Source organism: Rhinichthys klamathensis, unplaced genomic scaffold (genome assembly GCF_029890125.1).
Source record: "Rhinichthys klamathensis goyatoka isolate OS25496 unplaced genomic scaffold, OSU_Roscu_1.1 h1tg000182l_1, whole genome shotgun sequence".
In the NCBI taxonomy this organism is placed as follows: domain Eukaryota; kingdom Metazoa; phylum Chordata; class Actinopteri; order Cypriniformes; family Leuciscidae; genus Rhinichthys; species Rhinichthys klamathensis.
In genome coordinates this window covers 477011-492501 of record NW_026606710.1, presented here as the reverse complement: position 1 = coordinate 492501, position 15491 = coordinate 477011, and the positions used below count along the sequence as shown (strand labels likewise).

Sequence of the window (15491 nt, the reverse complement as noted above, 5' to 3'; positions counted from 1 at the left end):
TACTGGGTCATCGTCAGTGTGTACTTTGGTTCCTCACCAACACGGCAGATGTTATCGTTGGCGTTCTGGAAATAACATTTATTTTATCTAATTGTTTACTGAAGGGAGTTGTGGTAATCACAGCTTGTCTAGATCAGGGAAACACCCATCTCACACTGTGGCACTCTGATCTTTGTTCCCTGCACCCATATGCCTGTAATTTCATTATCCTGAGCATTTTATTCAAGCAGAGATCTCTGATTACTCACGCATGTTTCCACACCGTCATCAACGAGTTTGACACTTTGCAACTCGCTTTCAAAACTAAGTGAGCTGCTTCATTGCTTATATGCACCTGCATTCTACTAGCTGAAATAATGATTATGACAACGTAATATGCATATAAATACACAGCACAAACAGTGAGCAAAATAGGATAGGCCTATTTTTAACTAGATTGGAACTCTACTGTATTAAAATGCTGCCTGCATTAGTTTCGCAACAGATTATGTGTTTCAAAAACATGAACTGAGCGTTGGATGCAACAAATGCAGGATTGATGTTTGGGTAACATTTGTTAGTTACTTAGTTATTTACTAAAACATTATTCAAATTAAAAGTTGTATCTCATAATATTATTCAATGGACCTGAGCTAACATGAACTAACAGTTGTAGTTTTATTACAAAGATAAATAAATACTGTAACAAATGTATTGCTCATAATATACGTTAATGCATTTACTCAAGTGTTATGTTTGTTTTGAATGCCATGCCAGCTTCCTTGGCTATTTTTACGGCAAAAACTATACGCAAGTCATTAAAATTTTAAATAGAAACTAAAGATATTTAAGACCAATTTTCAGAAAAATTCAAAAACTAAATTTGGATTAACTTGATTAAAGCCCTTTGATTAATGGTGCCAATATAAATGAACGTGCATTCATGATGAAACTTTTTTTTTAAACCTGATGATGTCTTAGGGTACGTTTACACGACAACGATATGCTTAAAACTGAGAAGTTTTTCGCGAACAGACAACCCCATTGTCAAAACGATCCCTCTTCACACGGATCCGCGAAAACGAATAAAAACGCTGTATTCTGCTGCCAGGCCAGTAGATGGCGATGAAACACTGTATAGACTGAACACGTAATACGCATGTGCATGACGTCATCGTCTTCAGAGATTCGCGTTTTTGTTGTTTTACACGGAGACTTGCACTTTGAAACCCGTTTTCAAAACTTTGCGTTTTCAAGCACTTAAAACGCCATTGTCGTGTAAACGAACGGCCAAAACGCATAAAAAGTTTTATCTTTTTAGTTGAAAACGGTGTCGTGTAAACAGCCCCCTAAAGTCATCATGAAATGGAAGTTGTGCTAGTGTTTTCTTCCCTATTGTGTCGTATATCCGAGTGAAACGCTTCTGGAACAAGATCAAATGTGGGCGGGGCTTGATTGTGTCTGTGGGAAATTGATTGGATGGTTGTGGTTTGCTATTGGTGGATCTCATGTGAGTGACAGGTTGCCCCGCCCACATCATCAGAGAAAAGATGTTGCTGCTTGATTAAAGATTACGCGGCACATAATTTAAAAACAAAAATGAACTGCACCAATAAATAATTTATTATTTACACTACAATATTACATAAAAAAAACAAGATTTCATGGTGACTTTAACTAAGCAAAAAAAAAAACGTGATTGTAAATGCTGTGAAAGACAGACTCGCGGAGTGATAACATGGATCAATGAAGAAGCTAAAGCAGAAGCACTGGGCTTACGGCCAATTATGACAAAATTGCTTAAATATAACCACACGCACATATCTAAATGTAGGAGCAGGAGATCGGACTTCACTACGGGACGACGGGATCACAGAGTCACAGCTGAAGAACACCGGATACTCGACCAGCACTTCCACAGCATCTGTGTGCTGGCCTGAAAACATTAATGCACATTTCACTTGATGAATAGTGGAGTTTGTTTTTACAGTTTAAGTTTTCCTAGCATGCTCTGAATGCCTGAACTGTTGTCTATAGTGCAACATGTTTAAACTTTTTATTCATTAGAATTAACTAGGGGTGTAACAATATATCACAATACAAAAATGCATCAATATGTATCGTGGATAATGACAATATGTATCGTGTATAATTCACCCAAAATGACAATTTCTGTGTGAGGAAAAAAATTAAGTTTTCAAATTCGAGTTTTAGTGTCAGTACTACATTAAACTACTATAATGTTAAATATAATGTATAATAATGCAATGGGGGAATATTTGTGGATCCTGATAATGCCAAATGTCTTGTTATCAGTTAAAAGTGGCCTATGTTATTTTAAATATATCTAGTCAGTGAAAGAGTGCAAGAATATTTGTCTAAAATAATTCAGTATTTTCAGCTTCAGAATCATGAATATTGTTATCCTGGTGTCTTTTCCCAAGTCCAACCCTATTCATTTACACACACAATGTAATATTAAATTTAGCATTTTAATCAACAGTACATTTTTTGTTAATCTTTTATCATATGTCTTGGAGTATCGCACTAATATGGTATCGTGAGTTCAGTATCGTGATATGTATCGAATCGTGACGTGAGGGAATCGCTACACCGCTACAATTAAACGCAGTGTTCAGAGCATCATGACAAACCCGCTGATGGAAAGAGCATAAAAACATCATGCCTGCATTATGAAAACACCCAACAGAAGGTTAAAAGCAAACACACTTTATAGACCCGTCCAAGTTCTGCATATTCACTTTAATACCTATTCAAAGAGAACATGCCGTGTCTCGCCTTTCAGGATTTGAGTGTTGAGTTTAAGGGTTTGGCCCTTCATGTATTATATGACAGATTTCTTTAGGAAATCATAATGACAACCAATGCTTTTACCTTCACAATACACTCCACCAACACTGTCTGAATGCACAGGACAAGAAAACATGAGGGGAAAAAATGATATCGTGTTTAATCCCATTTTAGCTGTTTTTGCTATTCATTTTAATACATACATTGCAAAAAAAAAACTCAGTATTTTACTTACATAAATGCATCTTGATTTAAGAATGTTTATCTGTACTGGAAAACAAGACAAAAACACTAAGAACATCATGCAGTGACTAAATATTAAAGATTTTCTTTTTAAAAAAGAGAATAAATTGAATATGAGGGCATGAGAACTGCATGCATACAAAAAAAAAAAAAAGGTTTAATAAGCATTACTTCTCCAACATCCACGTCTTCATGTTTCACTCTAATTGAAATGTACATGTGCATGGATGTGCTTTCAGACTCAGGATGTTTAGAGAGCTTCACTTATAATGCCACGCAGCTTTAATTCAATTCAGTTTCTTTTTCCAATTCAATTTGTTTGTATAGTGCTCATCACAATGCGAATTGTTCCGACCAGCTTTACAATGAATAGAGCCTCACAAACTCCCTCAGGGAAGCCAAAGACGACAGTAGCGAGAAAGACGATGAGTATTTGAGCAGGAATCCTGGGAGGGACGAAGGCTCAGCTGGGGAACCCCCTCCTCCTCCTCCTCCTCCTCCTCACGCTTTATACACAAAGCACACATATCTGCGCTCACTCGTTTATTTATTTGCATTGCTTTTTTAGTGATTATTCTGTATCTTGTTCTAAAGTCTGTGCAATGCATGTCGGCATCAATCTATTACATTTGCATCTTGTAAAGAAATTCATTATTCATATTTCACTGCAAAACTAGTGTTCAAGCAATTATTCTTAAGATCCTGAGAAAGAAATTCAGTTTTAGGATAAATCACTTTGTTGTACTTCTGTTTTTGCACAAAAAAATGTAAATGATTGTAATCAGAATTATAAATATTTAGGATAAGGTTATGTTTAGACGATCTCATTTTTCAGACTGAATTCAGAGCTTCATTGATAATGGCGGATGGGTTTTTAACGTCTAAACAATCCTTTGATTTAGTAAAGATGGTTTTAATAAAGACTGTATGACGCAGCTTAACACACAAACACAACAAGCCTCCCTTACAAAACACTGCGGCGGACCAGATTAATACCACGGTGTTTATGGCACACATTGCAAGGTACTTCAAAGAATACCATGGTCATATTGAAAGATACATATTTATGATGCTTTACTCTAAATAGCCCTTGTTTAATTAGACTATTTCAAGCTTTTGGATCAGTAATACAGTCATATGATTTTAGAGTAATGAGGATTTTGGGTTACACTAATAACTATAAATGATGCATAATTACATGCAACTAACCCTAAACCAAACCCTAATCCAACCCCTAAAGTACGTACATGCAGTTAATATAAGACACAATATAAAGAGTAACCCTTTATTGTAAGGTGTCTTTGTTACATATTTAAGTACTGAGTAATAATAATAATTAACTACATGTACTTACTATAGGGTTAGGGTAGGATTAGGGTTTGGTTGAGGGTTAGTTGCATGTAATTATGCATAATTTACAGTTATAACTATAGATACTACATGTAACATATGTAACAATGACACTGTAAAATAAAGTGTTACCGGATTTTGCTTTATTCAAATATCTCATTTATTTTAAAAGTTGCTCATTTTCAGCACAAACTCTTAATGCTTTCATATTGTTGTATTACAGCTTTATTATGAGTGTCCAGTGATGGACGGATCTGTGCTGAGGGCTGAGGGCGTGGCCAGGGAGTGACGTCAGCGCACTCGAACCCGTGAGCGTATTTAAACGCGCTCACAGCTCAGTGTGCGCGTCAAACGCGTTTACAGGGGCGCGCGTGTGGATCATGCCTGCTGTGCGCTGACAGATATCACTTCTCCTTCGCTTTCCCCTGATCTGTGTGGATATTAACAAGCATTCACCTGGATTTCTTCACCTGTGCGGTGCGTTTCGGAGGCAGAATGTGGCGCGTTTTAACAGACGCGGGAAACTATTCCAGTTAGTCGGGATCCTCATCCCGATGTCTTCTTCTGACGCGCTGCTGCTGGGTTTCTCTCGTACAGACGCGGCGCGCGGCAGCATCACAGTCTCGCGCGTCGCGTGGCGTTGCGCACAGTGAGTTGAGCGGCGCGCGCGTCAGTTTGAGGACACTGGAGATCTGGACACTTCAGCGCGCGCTTCGTTTGGATCTAGTGGATAATAACATGTTGTGAATGGACCGGGAATCGTGATATTTTTGAGGATAACTCACGGATTTTATCTTTTGGATCTTTAAATGTTTCCCGGTTTGCTCTGAGAATTGGGCTTTTCTGAAGCTCTGGTCTGTATGGACCCCATTTAAGGTGAGTTTATATCATTATCTCTGCATATGGGCACAAATAGGTTTTACTTATTCATTTTTACAGTAAATAATCCGTACACTTTTGTTCTTATGGCTGTATAGATGAGTTTTATTCATTTTTTTAATTTAAAAAAAATTGTTATGAAGCACCTAAAGAAACTAAAAAGGGTCTCCTGATGTCTATAGTCTTTAAAACCCAATTTAAAACGTCTATATTTTATTTTTCAAGAGTGCACTGTAAAACGTATACAGTATATAGTGGGATACCATACCATATATACACACAACTTCAATAAAACAAGTAAAATCCACAGTAAATAATATGGAGAAATCTGTGAGAGTTTGTTTACACTGGGGTCTAAAAATGAGCAATGCATTTTAATAGACTAAATTTAGCAGTTAAAATACTTGAAACGAAACAATTTGTGGTGGTTGTGATTGTATGATGCATTAAATATCTAAACCAGCTCATTTTATGGCATATAAAATATATAAAAGCTTGAGCTAATATGATTAAATAGAAACAGCAGGTTTTAATGATCAACAAACGGAGCTATTTAGAGTAAAGCGTCATGTACTGCTATAAAAGTCATAGTAAACATAATTGAAACTGGTAGAGTTTATGTGGCTTTTCATCAACAGGGGTTTCGGGATCCGGAATGGGGAAAAACTCTGGCAGAAAACACACATTTTTTCAGCTCTGCAATATTGACAGAAATCTGTTTGGCATTAACTGGGCTCCAGCTTACAGAACACATTTCACGCAGGGCCATCATCACAATATTTAATTTTTGCACTTTTCACAACTTACATTTCTTTCTCATATCTCAACCGTTTCCCTCTGGGAAAAATGTTCAGTAGCTCCATATATCCATCAAATTAACACATGCAAAATCTCTCCCTTTGGCATTTGCATGCAGCGTTTTGTCAGCCGTGTGTGTTCTTGTGCAGACACTCATGCGTTTACCTTTGCACTGTTGCAGCTTCCCCCAAAGGAACTGAGTCTAAAATGAAGTTATGGGACATTCTAGCCACGTGTTTGTTGCTCCTGAGCTCCGTTTCCACACGTCCCGTCTTCCACAAACTGCATTCATCCAAAAGAGCCATCGTCCACAGTGAGATCCCCGCTCTGGACCCCGTCATCGACTCCCAACCTGAAACCAACAACCGAAAGCAAGCCTCCATGGAGGAACAATGTAAGTCAGCATGCATTAGCTTGTTGCCCCAATCGACTGTCATCACACATGCACATGCATCTAGTGTTCATTTGTTGCAGCTCAGATGCATTGGAGAGTTTCTGCGAGCTGTTTTCAATTACTTACATAGTTGCATGTTGAGCAACACAGATACAGATGTACAACTGTGACACTGCACTGGTCAAGAGGAGGTTAAATGTGCCTCGACTGAAACATTAAGCACTGGTTAACCACATGTTTTACGTAACAAACCCCACATGACACAGGCCAAGCTTTTAAAGTCGCATTGTTTTATTGTAAACTTCTATTCTGAACGTGGCATTCCTCCGCACGGACAGTTCACATGAAACGCTGAGTTCTCCTCTCGAGCTGAAGCTCTTCTCACAGGTTTTCTAAGTAAGGTGCTGCCGTGAACACTAACAGATCCTGACGTGATGGGAAAGGCATCCGCGACTCCACATTCATTGTGTTGATGCACATTTCAGCAGCTGTTCCAGATGTTCAATAGCGGCCTGGTCTTTTACACACAGTAGTCCTGAGGTGACGCGTCGTCGGCCACATGCATCACTGTGCATCGTGGGAACTTTCTAAATGAGAGACTTAACGAGTGGAAGGGTTTGCATTGGCTTGTAAAATATGCATGAATTTATTTCCTTGCATAATGTAAGGCGTGCTGAAGCTACAGTGAGCAACAGCCGATGGAGCTGCAGAAAACAAACACATGTTGAAACACTCAGAGGCTTTTGTCTTGGGGATTCAATCCCTACACGCATCAGTGTCTCTAGTCCAGAAAGCGTTCCTGTGCAGTTCAGCAGCGCTTAAAACACTGAAGCCATGTGAGTGACTCTGCTCTGCTGAAGGACATGCAATCTGAAGCGAAGCAAAACGAGGATTTGAGGAACACACTTAGAGACACACAGTTCGGTCAATGCATGATGTGTTCAGCTGAAAATGCATGTTCACATTCACTTCGCATTTATTTGTATAGCGCTTTTCACAATACAGATCGTTCCAAAGCAGATTAACAGAAAATGCACGAGTCCACAGTTGCATGTATTTTATTGCATGCAAAATATAGAAAATGAGTTTGATGCACAAAACAAATTTGATGCATAAAACGGTACACTCTGAATCCTGTCGGCTAAACTAGATTCACATCGCATCTGAATCATCTCAGCTAAACTAGATTCACATCGCATCTGAATCCTCTCAGCTAAACTAGATTCCCATCGCATCTGAATCATCTCAGCTAAACTAGATTCACATCGCATCCGAATCATCTCAGCTAAACTAGATTCCCATCGCATCTGAATCCTCTCAGCTAAACTAGATTCACATCGCATCAGAATCCTCTCAGCTAAACTAGATTCCCATCGCATCAAAATCCTCTCAGCTAAACTAGATTCACATTGCATCTGAATCCTCTCAGCTAAACTAGATTCCCATCGCATCTGAATCCTCTCAGCTAAACTAGATTCCCATCGCATCTGAATCATCTCAGCTAAACTAGATTCACATGGCATCCGAATCATCTCAGCTAAACTAGATTCCCATCGGATCTGAATCATCTCAGCTAAACTAGATTCCCATCGCATCTGAATCCTCTCAGCTAAACTAGATTCACATCGCATCAGAATCCTCTCAGCTAAATTAGATTCACATCGCATCTGAATCCTCTCAGCTAAACTAGATTCCCATCGCATCTGAATCATCTCAGCTAAACTAGATTCACATCGCATCCGAATCATCTCAGCTAAACTAGATTCCCATCGCATCTGAATCCTCTCAGCTAAACTAGATTCACATCGCATCAGAATCCTCTCAGCTAAACTAGATTCACATCGCATCTGAATCCTCTCAGCTAAACTAGATTCCCATCGCATCTGAATCCTCTCAGCTAAACTAGATTCCCATCGCATCTGAATCATCTCAGCTAAACTAGATTCACATCGCATCCGAATCATCTCAGCTAAACTAGATTCCCATCGCATCTGAATCCTCTCAGCTAAACTAGATTCACATCGCATCAGAATCCTCTCAGCTAAATTAGATTCACATCGCATCTGAATCCTCTCAGCTAAACTAGATTCCCATCGCATCTGAATCATCTCAGCTAAACTAGATTCACATCGCATCCGAATCATCTCAGCTAAACTAGATTCCCATCGCATCTGAATCCTCTCAGCTAAACTAGATTCCCATCGCATCTGAATCCTCTCAGCTAAACTAGATTCCCATCGCATCTGAATCATCTCAGCTAAACTAGATTCCCATCGCATCCGAATCATCTCAGCTAAACTAGATTCCCATCGCATCTGAATCCTCTCAGCTAAACTAGATTCCCATCGCATCTGAATCCTCTCAGCTAAACTAGATTCCCATCGCATCTGAATCATCTCAGCTAAACTAGATTCACATCGCATCCGAATCATCTCAGCTAAACTAGATTCCCATCGCATCTGAATCCTCTCAGCTAAACTAGATTCACATCGCATCCGAATCATCTCAGCTAAACTAGATTCACATCGCATCCGAATCATCTCAGCTAAACTAGATTCACATCGGATCTGAATCCTCTCAGCTTAACTAGATTCCCATCGCATCCGAATCATCTCAGCTAAACTAGATTCCCATCGCATCTGAATCCTCTCAGCTAAACTAGATTCCCATCGCATCTGAATCCTCTCAGCTAAACTAGATTCCCATCGCATCTGAATCATCTCAGCTAAACTAGATTCACATCGCATCCGAATCATCTCAGCTAAACTAGATTCCCATCGGATCTGAATCATCTCAGCTAAACTAGATTCCCATCGCATCTGAATACTCTCAGCTAAACTAGATTCACATCGCATCAGAATCCTCTCAGCTAAATTAGATTCCCATCGCATCTGAATCCTCTCAGCTAAACTAGATTCCCATCGCATCTGAATCATCTCAGCTAAACTAGATTCACATCGCATCCGAATCATCTCAGCTAAACTAGATTCCCATCGCATCTGAATCCTCTCAGCTAAACTAGATTCCCATCGCATCTGAATCATCTCAGCTAAACTAGATTCACATCGGATCTGAATCATCTCAGCTAAACTAGATTCCCATCGCATCTGAATCCTCTCAGCTAAACTAGATTCACATCGCATCAGAATCCTCTCAGCTAAATTAGATTCACATCGCATCTGAATCCTCTCAGCTAAACTAGATTCCCATCGCATCTGAATCATCTCAGCTAAACTAGATTCCCATCGCATCTGAATCCTCTTGTCATGTGGATGGAAGGAGAACCCAGGCGCAGACAGCAGATGACACTTAAATGATTTATTTAGGACAAAAACAGAAAACAAAACCCACGAGGGGGTAAAACAGGACTGGAGCAGAGTATAACAAGACTAAGACACGATGAAAAACAAAGACTCTGACTAGACAGGAAACGAACTCACAATACTGATTAAACAGGTCTTCAGACAATATACTAACAGGGATTAACACGCAAAGTTAGACAATGTACCGACACAGGACAGGAAACACAAGGGGATTAAATAGGGAGACACTAATGACAAAGACAGGTGAAACTGACTAGACAAGGACAGGTGAAACTGACTAGACAATGACGAGACGAGGATAACAAGGGGGCGGGGTAACGCAACGAGACAACACAAGCGCATGGCCAAACAATTGGCCATGCGCTTGTACACAAAACATGATTCTGTCATGATCCTGCCACAAGACAAGAGGAATCAAAGACATGATGGCAGAATCATGACACCTCTCAGCTAAACTAGATTCACATCGCATCTGAATCCTCTCAGCTAAACTAGATTCACATCGGATCTGAATCATCTCAGCTAAACTAGATTCCCATCGGATCTGAATCATCTCAGCTAAACTAGATTCCCATCGCATCTGAATCCTCTCAGCTAAACTAGATTCACATCGCATCAGAATCCTCTCAGCTAAATTAGATTCACATCGCATCTGAATCCTCTCAGCTAAACTAGATTCACATCGCATCCGAATCATCTCAGCTAAACTAGATTCCCATCGCATCTGAATCCTCTCAGCTAAACTAGATTCCCATCGCATCTGAATCCTCTCAGCTAAACTAGATTCCCATCGCATCTGAATCATCTCAGCTAAACTAGATTCACATCGCATCTGAATCATCTCAGCTAAACTAGATTCCCATCGCATCTGAATCATCTCAGCTAAACTAGATTCCCATCGCATCTGAATCCTCTCAGCTAAACTAGATTCACATCGCATTTGAATCCTCTCAGCTAAACTAGATTCACATCGCATTTGAATCCTCTCAGCTAAACTAGATTCACATCGCATCTGAATCCTCTCAGCTAAACTAGATTCACATCGCATCTGAATCATCTCAGCTAAACTAGATTCCCATCGCATCTGAATCCTCTCAGCTAAACTAGATTCCCATCGCATCCGAATCATCTCAGCTAAACTAGATTCACATCGCATCTGAATCCTCTCAGCTAAACTAGATTCACATTGCATCTGAATCCTCTCAGCTAAACTAGATTCCCATCGCATCTGAATCCTCTCAGCTAAACTAGATTCCCATCGCATCCGAATCATCTCAGCTAAACTAGATTCACATCGCATCTGAATCCTCTCAGCTAAACTAGATTCCCATCGCATCTGAATCCTCTCAGCTAAACTAGATTCACATTGCATCTGAATCCTCTCAGCTAAACTAGATTCCCATCGCATCTGAATCATCTCAGCTAAACTAGATTCCCATCGCATCTGAATCCTCTCAGCTAAACTAGATTCACATTGCATCTGAATCCTCTCAGCTAAACTAGATTCCCATCGCATCTGAATCATCTCAGCTAAACTAGATTCCCATCGCATCTGAATCCTCTCAGCTAAACTAGATTCACATCGCATCTGAATCCTCTCAGCTAAACTAGATTCCCATCGCATCTGAATCATCTCAGCTAAACTAGATTCCCATCGCATCTGAATCCTCTCAGCTAAACTAGATTCCCATCGCATCCGAATCATCTCAGCTAAACTAGATTCACATCGCATCTGAATCCTCTCAGCTAAACTAGATTCCCATCGCATCTGAATCCTCTCAGCTAAACTAGATTCACATTGCATCTGAATCCTCTCAGCTAAACTAGATTCCCATCGGATCTGAATCCTCTCAGCTAAACTAGATTCCCATCGCATCTGAATCCTCTCAGCTAAACTAGATTCCCATCGCATCTGAATCCTCTCAGCTAAACTAGATTCCCATCGCATCTGAATCCTCTCAGCTAAACTAGATTCCCATCGCATCTGAATCCTCTCAGCTAAACTAGATTCACATCGGATCTGAATCCTCTCAGCTAAACTAGATTCACATCGCATCTGAATCCTCTCAGCTAAACTAGATTCACATCGCATCTGAATCCTCTCAGCTAAACTAGATTCCCATCGCATTTGAATCCTCTCAGCTAAACTAGATTCACATCGCATCTGAATCCTCTCAGCTAAACTAGATTCACATCGCATCTGAATCATCTCAGCTAAACTAGATTCCCATCGCATCTGAATCATCTCAGCTAAACTAGATTCCCATTGCATCTGAATCCTCTCAGCTAAACTAGATTCACATCGCATTTGAATCCTCTCAGCTAAACTAGATTCACATCGCATTTGAATCCTCTCAGCTAAACTAGATTCACATCGCATCTGAATCCTCTCAGCTAAACTAGATTCACATCGCATCTGAATCATCTCAGCTAAACTAGATTCCCATCGCATCTGAATCATCTCAGCTAAACTAGATTCACATCGCATCTGAATCCTCTCAGCTAAACTAGATTCACATCGCATCTGAATCATCTCAGCTAAACTAGATTCCCATCGCATCTGAATCATCTCAGCTAAACTAGATTCCCATCGCATCTGAATCATCTCAGCTAAACTAGATTCCCCTCTCAGTCCCGCCGAGAGTCCTTCATTTACAGTGGAACAGATGTTCATGCATGTTAGATGTGCTGCAACTTATTGCGTGGAAAAGCAGGCTTGAGAATCACTGAGATGGGCGTTGAAAGTGTTCTGTCAGATTACAGGAGTGCACCACGATTGATTATGTATAACTTGCATCATGCTGTATTCTCACAGCCGCTCGTCTGTGAATAAACGTCTTCATTGAGCTCCTCGCATCCTTTGCTTCTCTTGCGAAACGCCTGTCTTTGCTCGTGTTGCACTGGCTTGGACGAACTAACGGCAACAGTTTTTAGTTACTGTAATTTAAAAATGCATTTTTCATATAAAAGTATAACAGAACGTTTTTTATTCCCAGTAACGTAAATGTTTTGAATAGTTTTAATTAGCAATAACAACACTGATTCATAATCATAATTTTGACCCAAAAGTGGTGCATAAAATGTTCTAAAAAAATTCATAGTTGTTAGTACAGGGATTAAGACTATCAAAATTCTCCAGATTTCTTGTAATATCTTCAGTTTTATAAGCTCACGTTCCACCGGGTCAAAACTGATTGGGAAATATGAAAGGTGTATACAGTTTTTAAACAGAGGAGGGTTAATTAAATCATACAGCTTCTCTTGAAGATGATTTAAAAGTCATTTTAAAAATGCATTTATCATATGTCTGATATGTCCTTGACTTCTATGTTTATGTATCACTATCTATTATGTTATCCATCTCAATTTATTTCTATTGTTTCTATGTAATGTTTATTTGTACTTTATTGTAAAGCGACCTTGAGTTTTCTGAAAGGCGCTATATAAAATAAACGTATTATTATTATTAGGTGAAACTCGAAAAATTAGAATATGGTGCAAAAGTTCATTTATTTCAGTAATTCAACTTAAAAGGTGAAACTAATACATTACATGCAAAGTGAGAGATTTCAAGCCTTTATTTGTTATAATTTTGATGATTATGGCTTACAGTTTATGAAAACCTTTTGACAATATTCTAAATCTCTCACTTTGCATGTAATGAGTCTATATAATATATTAGTTTCACCTTTTAAGTTGAATTACTGAAATAAATGAACTTTTGCACCATATTCCAATTTTTCGAGTTTCACCTGTACATTATGATGCTAAATGAGACATTTTCAGCTGGTCATGTGATCTCCACATGGCGACCCACTCCATGCAGAAACTGCTTTCAGTGTCTTCTCCTCATTGAGTGGACATCATTGAAACATTTGAAGTTAAATAATTTGGGGAAACCGAGGATAACGTTGTGGGCGTGCGAGATTAGCGGCATGAGTCCAGCATCAGTTGCAGATCTGTTCCGAGAACTGTGATCCGCTCGGTTGGGTTGAATGGAGAGCGAGTGGACGTTGGGTTTGGATGTAATGAAATCATGGTGTATTACATGCAGATCAAACGAGCGCTTGCTTTTGTTGAAGACGCATGTTTCCAGTTTGCGGTTGAGCAGATGTGTTCTGCTGTACCTCAATGTCATGATCTAGAAGATTTTCCATGGCAGTCGTGAGATGAAAACACGGGCCGGTGACAGGCGGGATCCCGAGTCATCCGCCGTTATTCAGGACGCCCGATAGGGACAAATAAACAATATCATACCGTATATACAGTCTGAGGGAACGCTGAGCATCTGCAGGCCACAGTCTCACTTATAAACACTAAAGGCTTCATAAATATAAAGCAGAAATATTTCTGCACTTCATCTAGGTCACTATAAACCAGTGTTATTTAATATCATTAATATGTTTTTTTATTCATTTTTATATTTTTCATTTTAATTTTAGTTTGTTTTAGTAATTTTTTTATTATATATATGTCTGTTTAGTTAATCATTTTGTAGATCAGAATCTCATTTCAACCTGAAATAAATAGAAAATGTTTTTAAAAAATGATAAATAAATGTATGCACTTTTTCCAAGGTCCTAGGAATTGTATAGTAATATTCATAGTGTTTATTTAGCATCATTATTATGGTATTTAATAATATTTTGAAGTAGTATTTTTATTTTTTAAAAACTATAAGCATATTTATACTAAAAGTTATATCAGTGTTCTTTAGTATCACTAATATGGCATTTATTATTATTTTGATATTCAGTTTAATTTTAGTTTAAGTTTTAATATTTTTGCTGTTCTCTCTCATCGGGTTTATTAGTTTTTAAAAAAAAAACATGTCTTTAGTTTTATTATTTTATATTTCAATTTTAGTTGTAGTATTTTTAGTTCTTCAACTTAAACCATTTTTTAAATAAAATATAAAATATAAATAAAATACATTTTATTATAAAATAATAAATTGTATTATAAAATACATTTTTATACTATTTATTTCAGTGAACATTCACTTTAATTCAATTAACAAATGTTTGAAATAGTCATTATTTAAAAAATTGAATATGAATCATTGTGTTGTTGTTGTTCACTAAAACTTTCTCAAATTGTGCATTATTTTAAATGACATATCGAGGAATATCACAAATGCACACTGAAACATGCATCACTAATGAAGCAATCTTCCACTGTCTCTTGAAGATGCTGTAAACGGCCTTTACCCGGAGCGGTTCGAGAGCGTAATGGACTTCATCGAAGCGACTCTGGGCCGACTGCGCAGATCTCCTCACACACACACCGAACCTCAGCCGAAGCGGGACCGAGGCCGGCAGAGAGGAGCAACAAACACCGAGAGGTCGGGGCGGGGTCGCGGAGACAGAAAGAGGGGTCGCGGGCGGAAGGAAAGCCGAGACGACAGGGTCAAAGGTCAAGGGCGAGGCTGCCTCCTGAAAGAGATCCACCTGAACGTCACAGACCTGGGCTTGGGTTACGCGACCAAAGAAGAGCTGATCTTCCGTTACTGCAGCGGCCCGTGTCACGACGCCGAGACCAACTACGACAAGATCCTGAACAACCTCACACACAACCGCAAGCTGGACAAGGACACGCCGGCGCGGACCTGCTGTCGGCCAATCGCGTTCGACGACGACATCTCCTTCCTGGACGACAGCTTGGAATATCACACACTTAAAAAGCACTCCGCGAAAAAGTGTGCGTGCGTTTGA

At 39.1% G+C, this 15491-nt stretch overlaps 1 protein-coding gene and 1 long non-coding RNA gene across 3 annotated transcripts in view; one reads left to right on the top strand and one right to left on the bottom strand.

The window, feature by feature from the left end:
- Positions 1-6332, bottom strand: part of LOC130094891 (uncharacterized) — a 26764-nt gene extending 20432 nt beyond the window's left edge. For both annotated transcript variants that reach the window (XR_008808015.1, XR_008808016.1), the window contains exon 1: positions 6226-6332. This is a non-coding gene — a long non-coding RNA (uncharacterized LOC130094891). The remainder of the gene's footprint in view (positions 1-6225) is intronic.
- On the top strand, positions 6268-15491 carry gdnfa (glial cell derived neurotrophic factor a). The gene is made up of 2 exons (XM_056261419.1): positions 6268-6454; positions 14968-15491. The coding sequence occupies exons 1-2, from the start codon at positions 6268-6270 to the stop codon at positions 15489-15491; spliced, it is 711 nt and encodes a 236-aa protein (XP_056117394.1).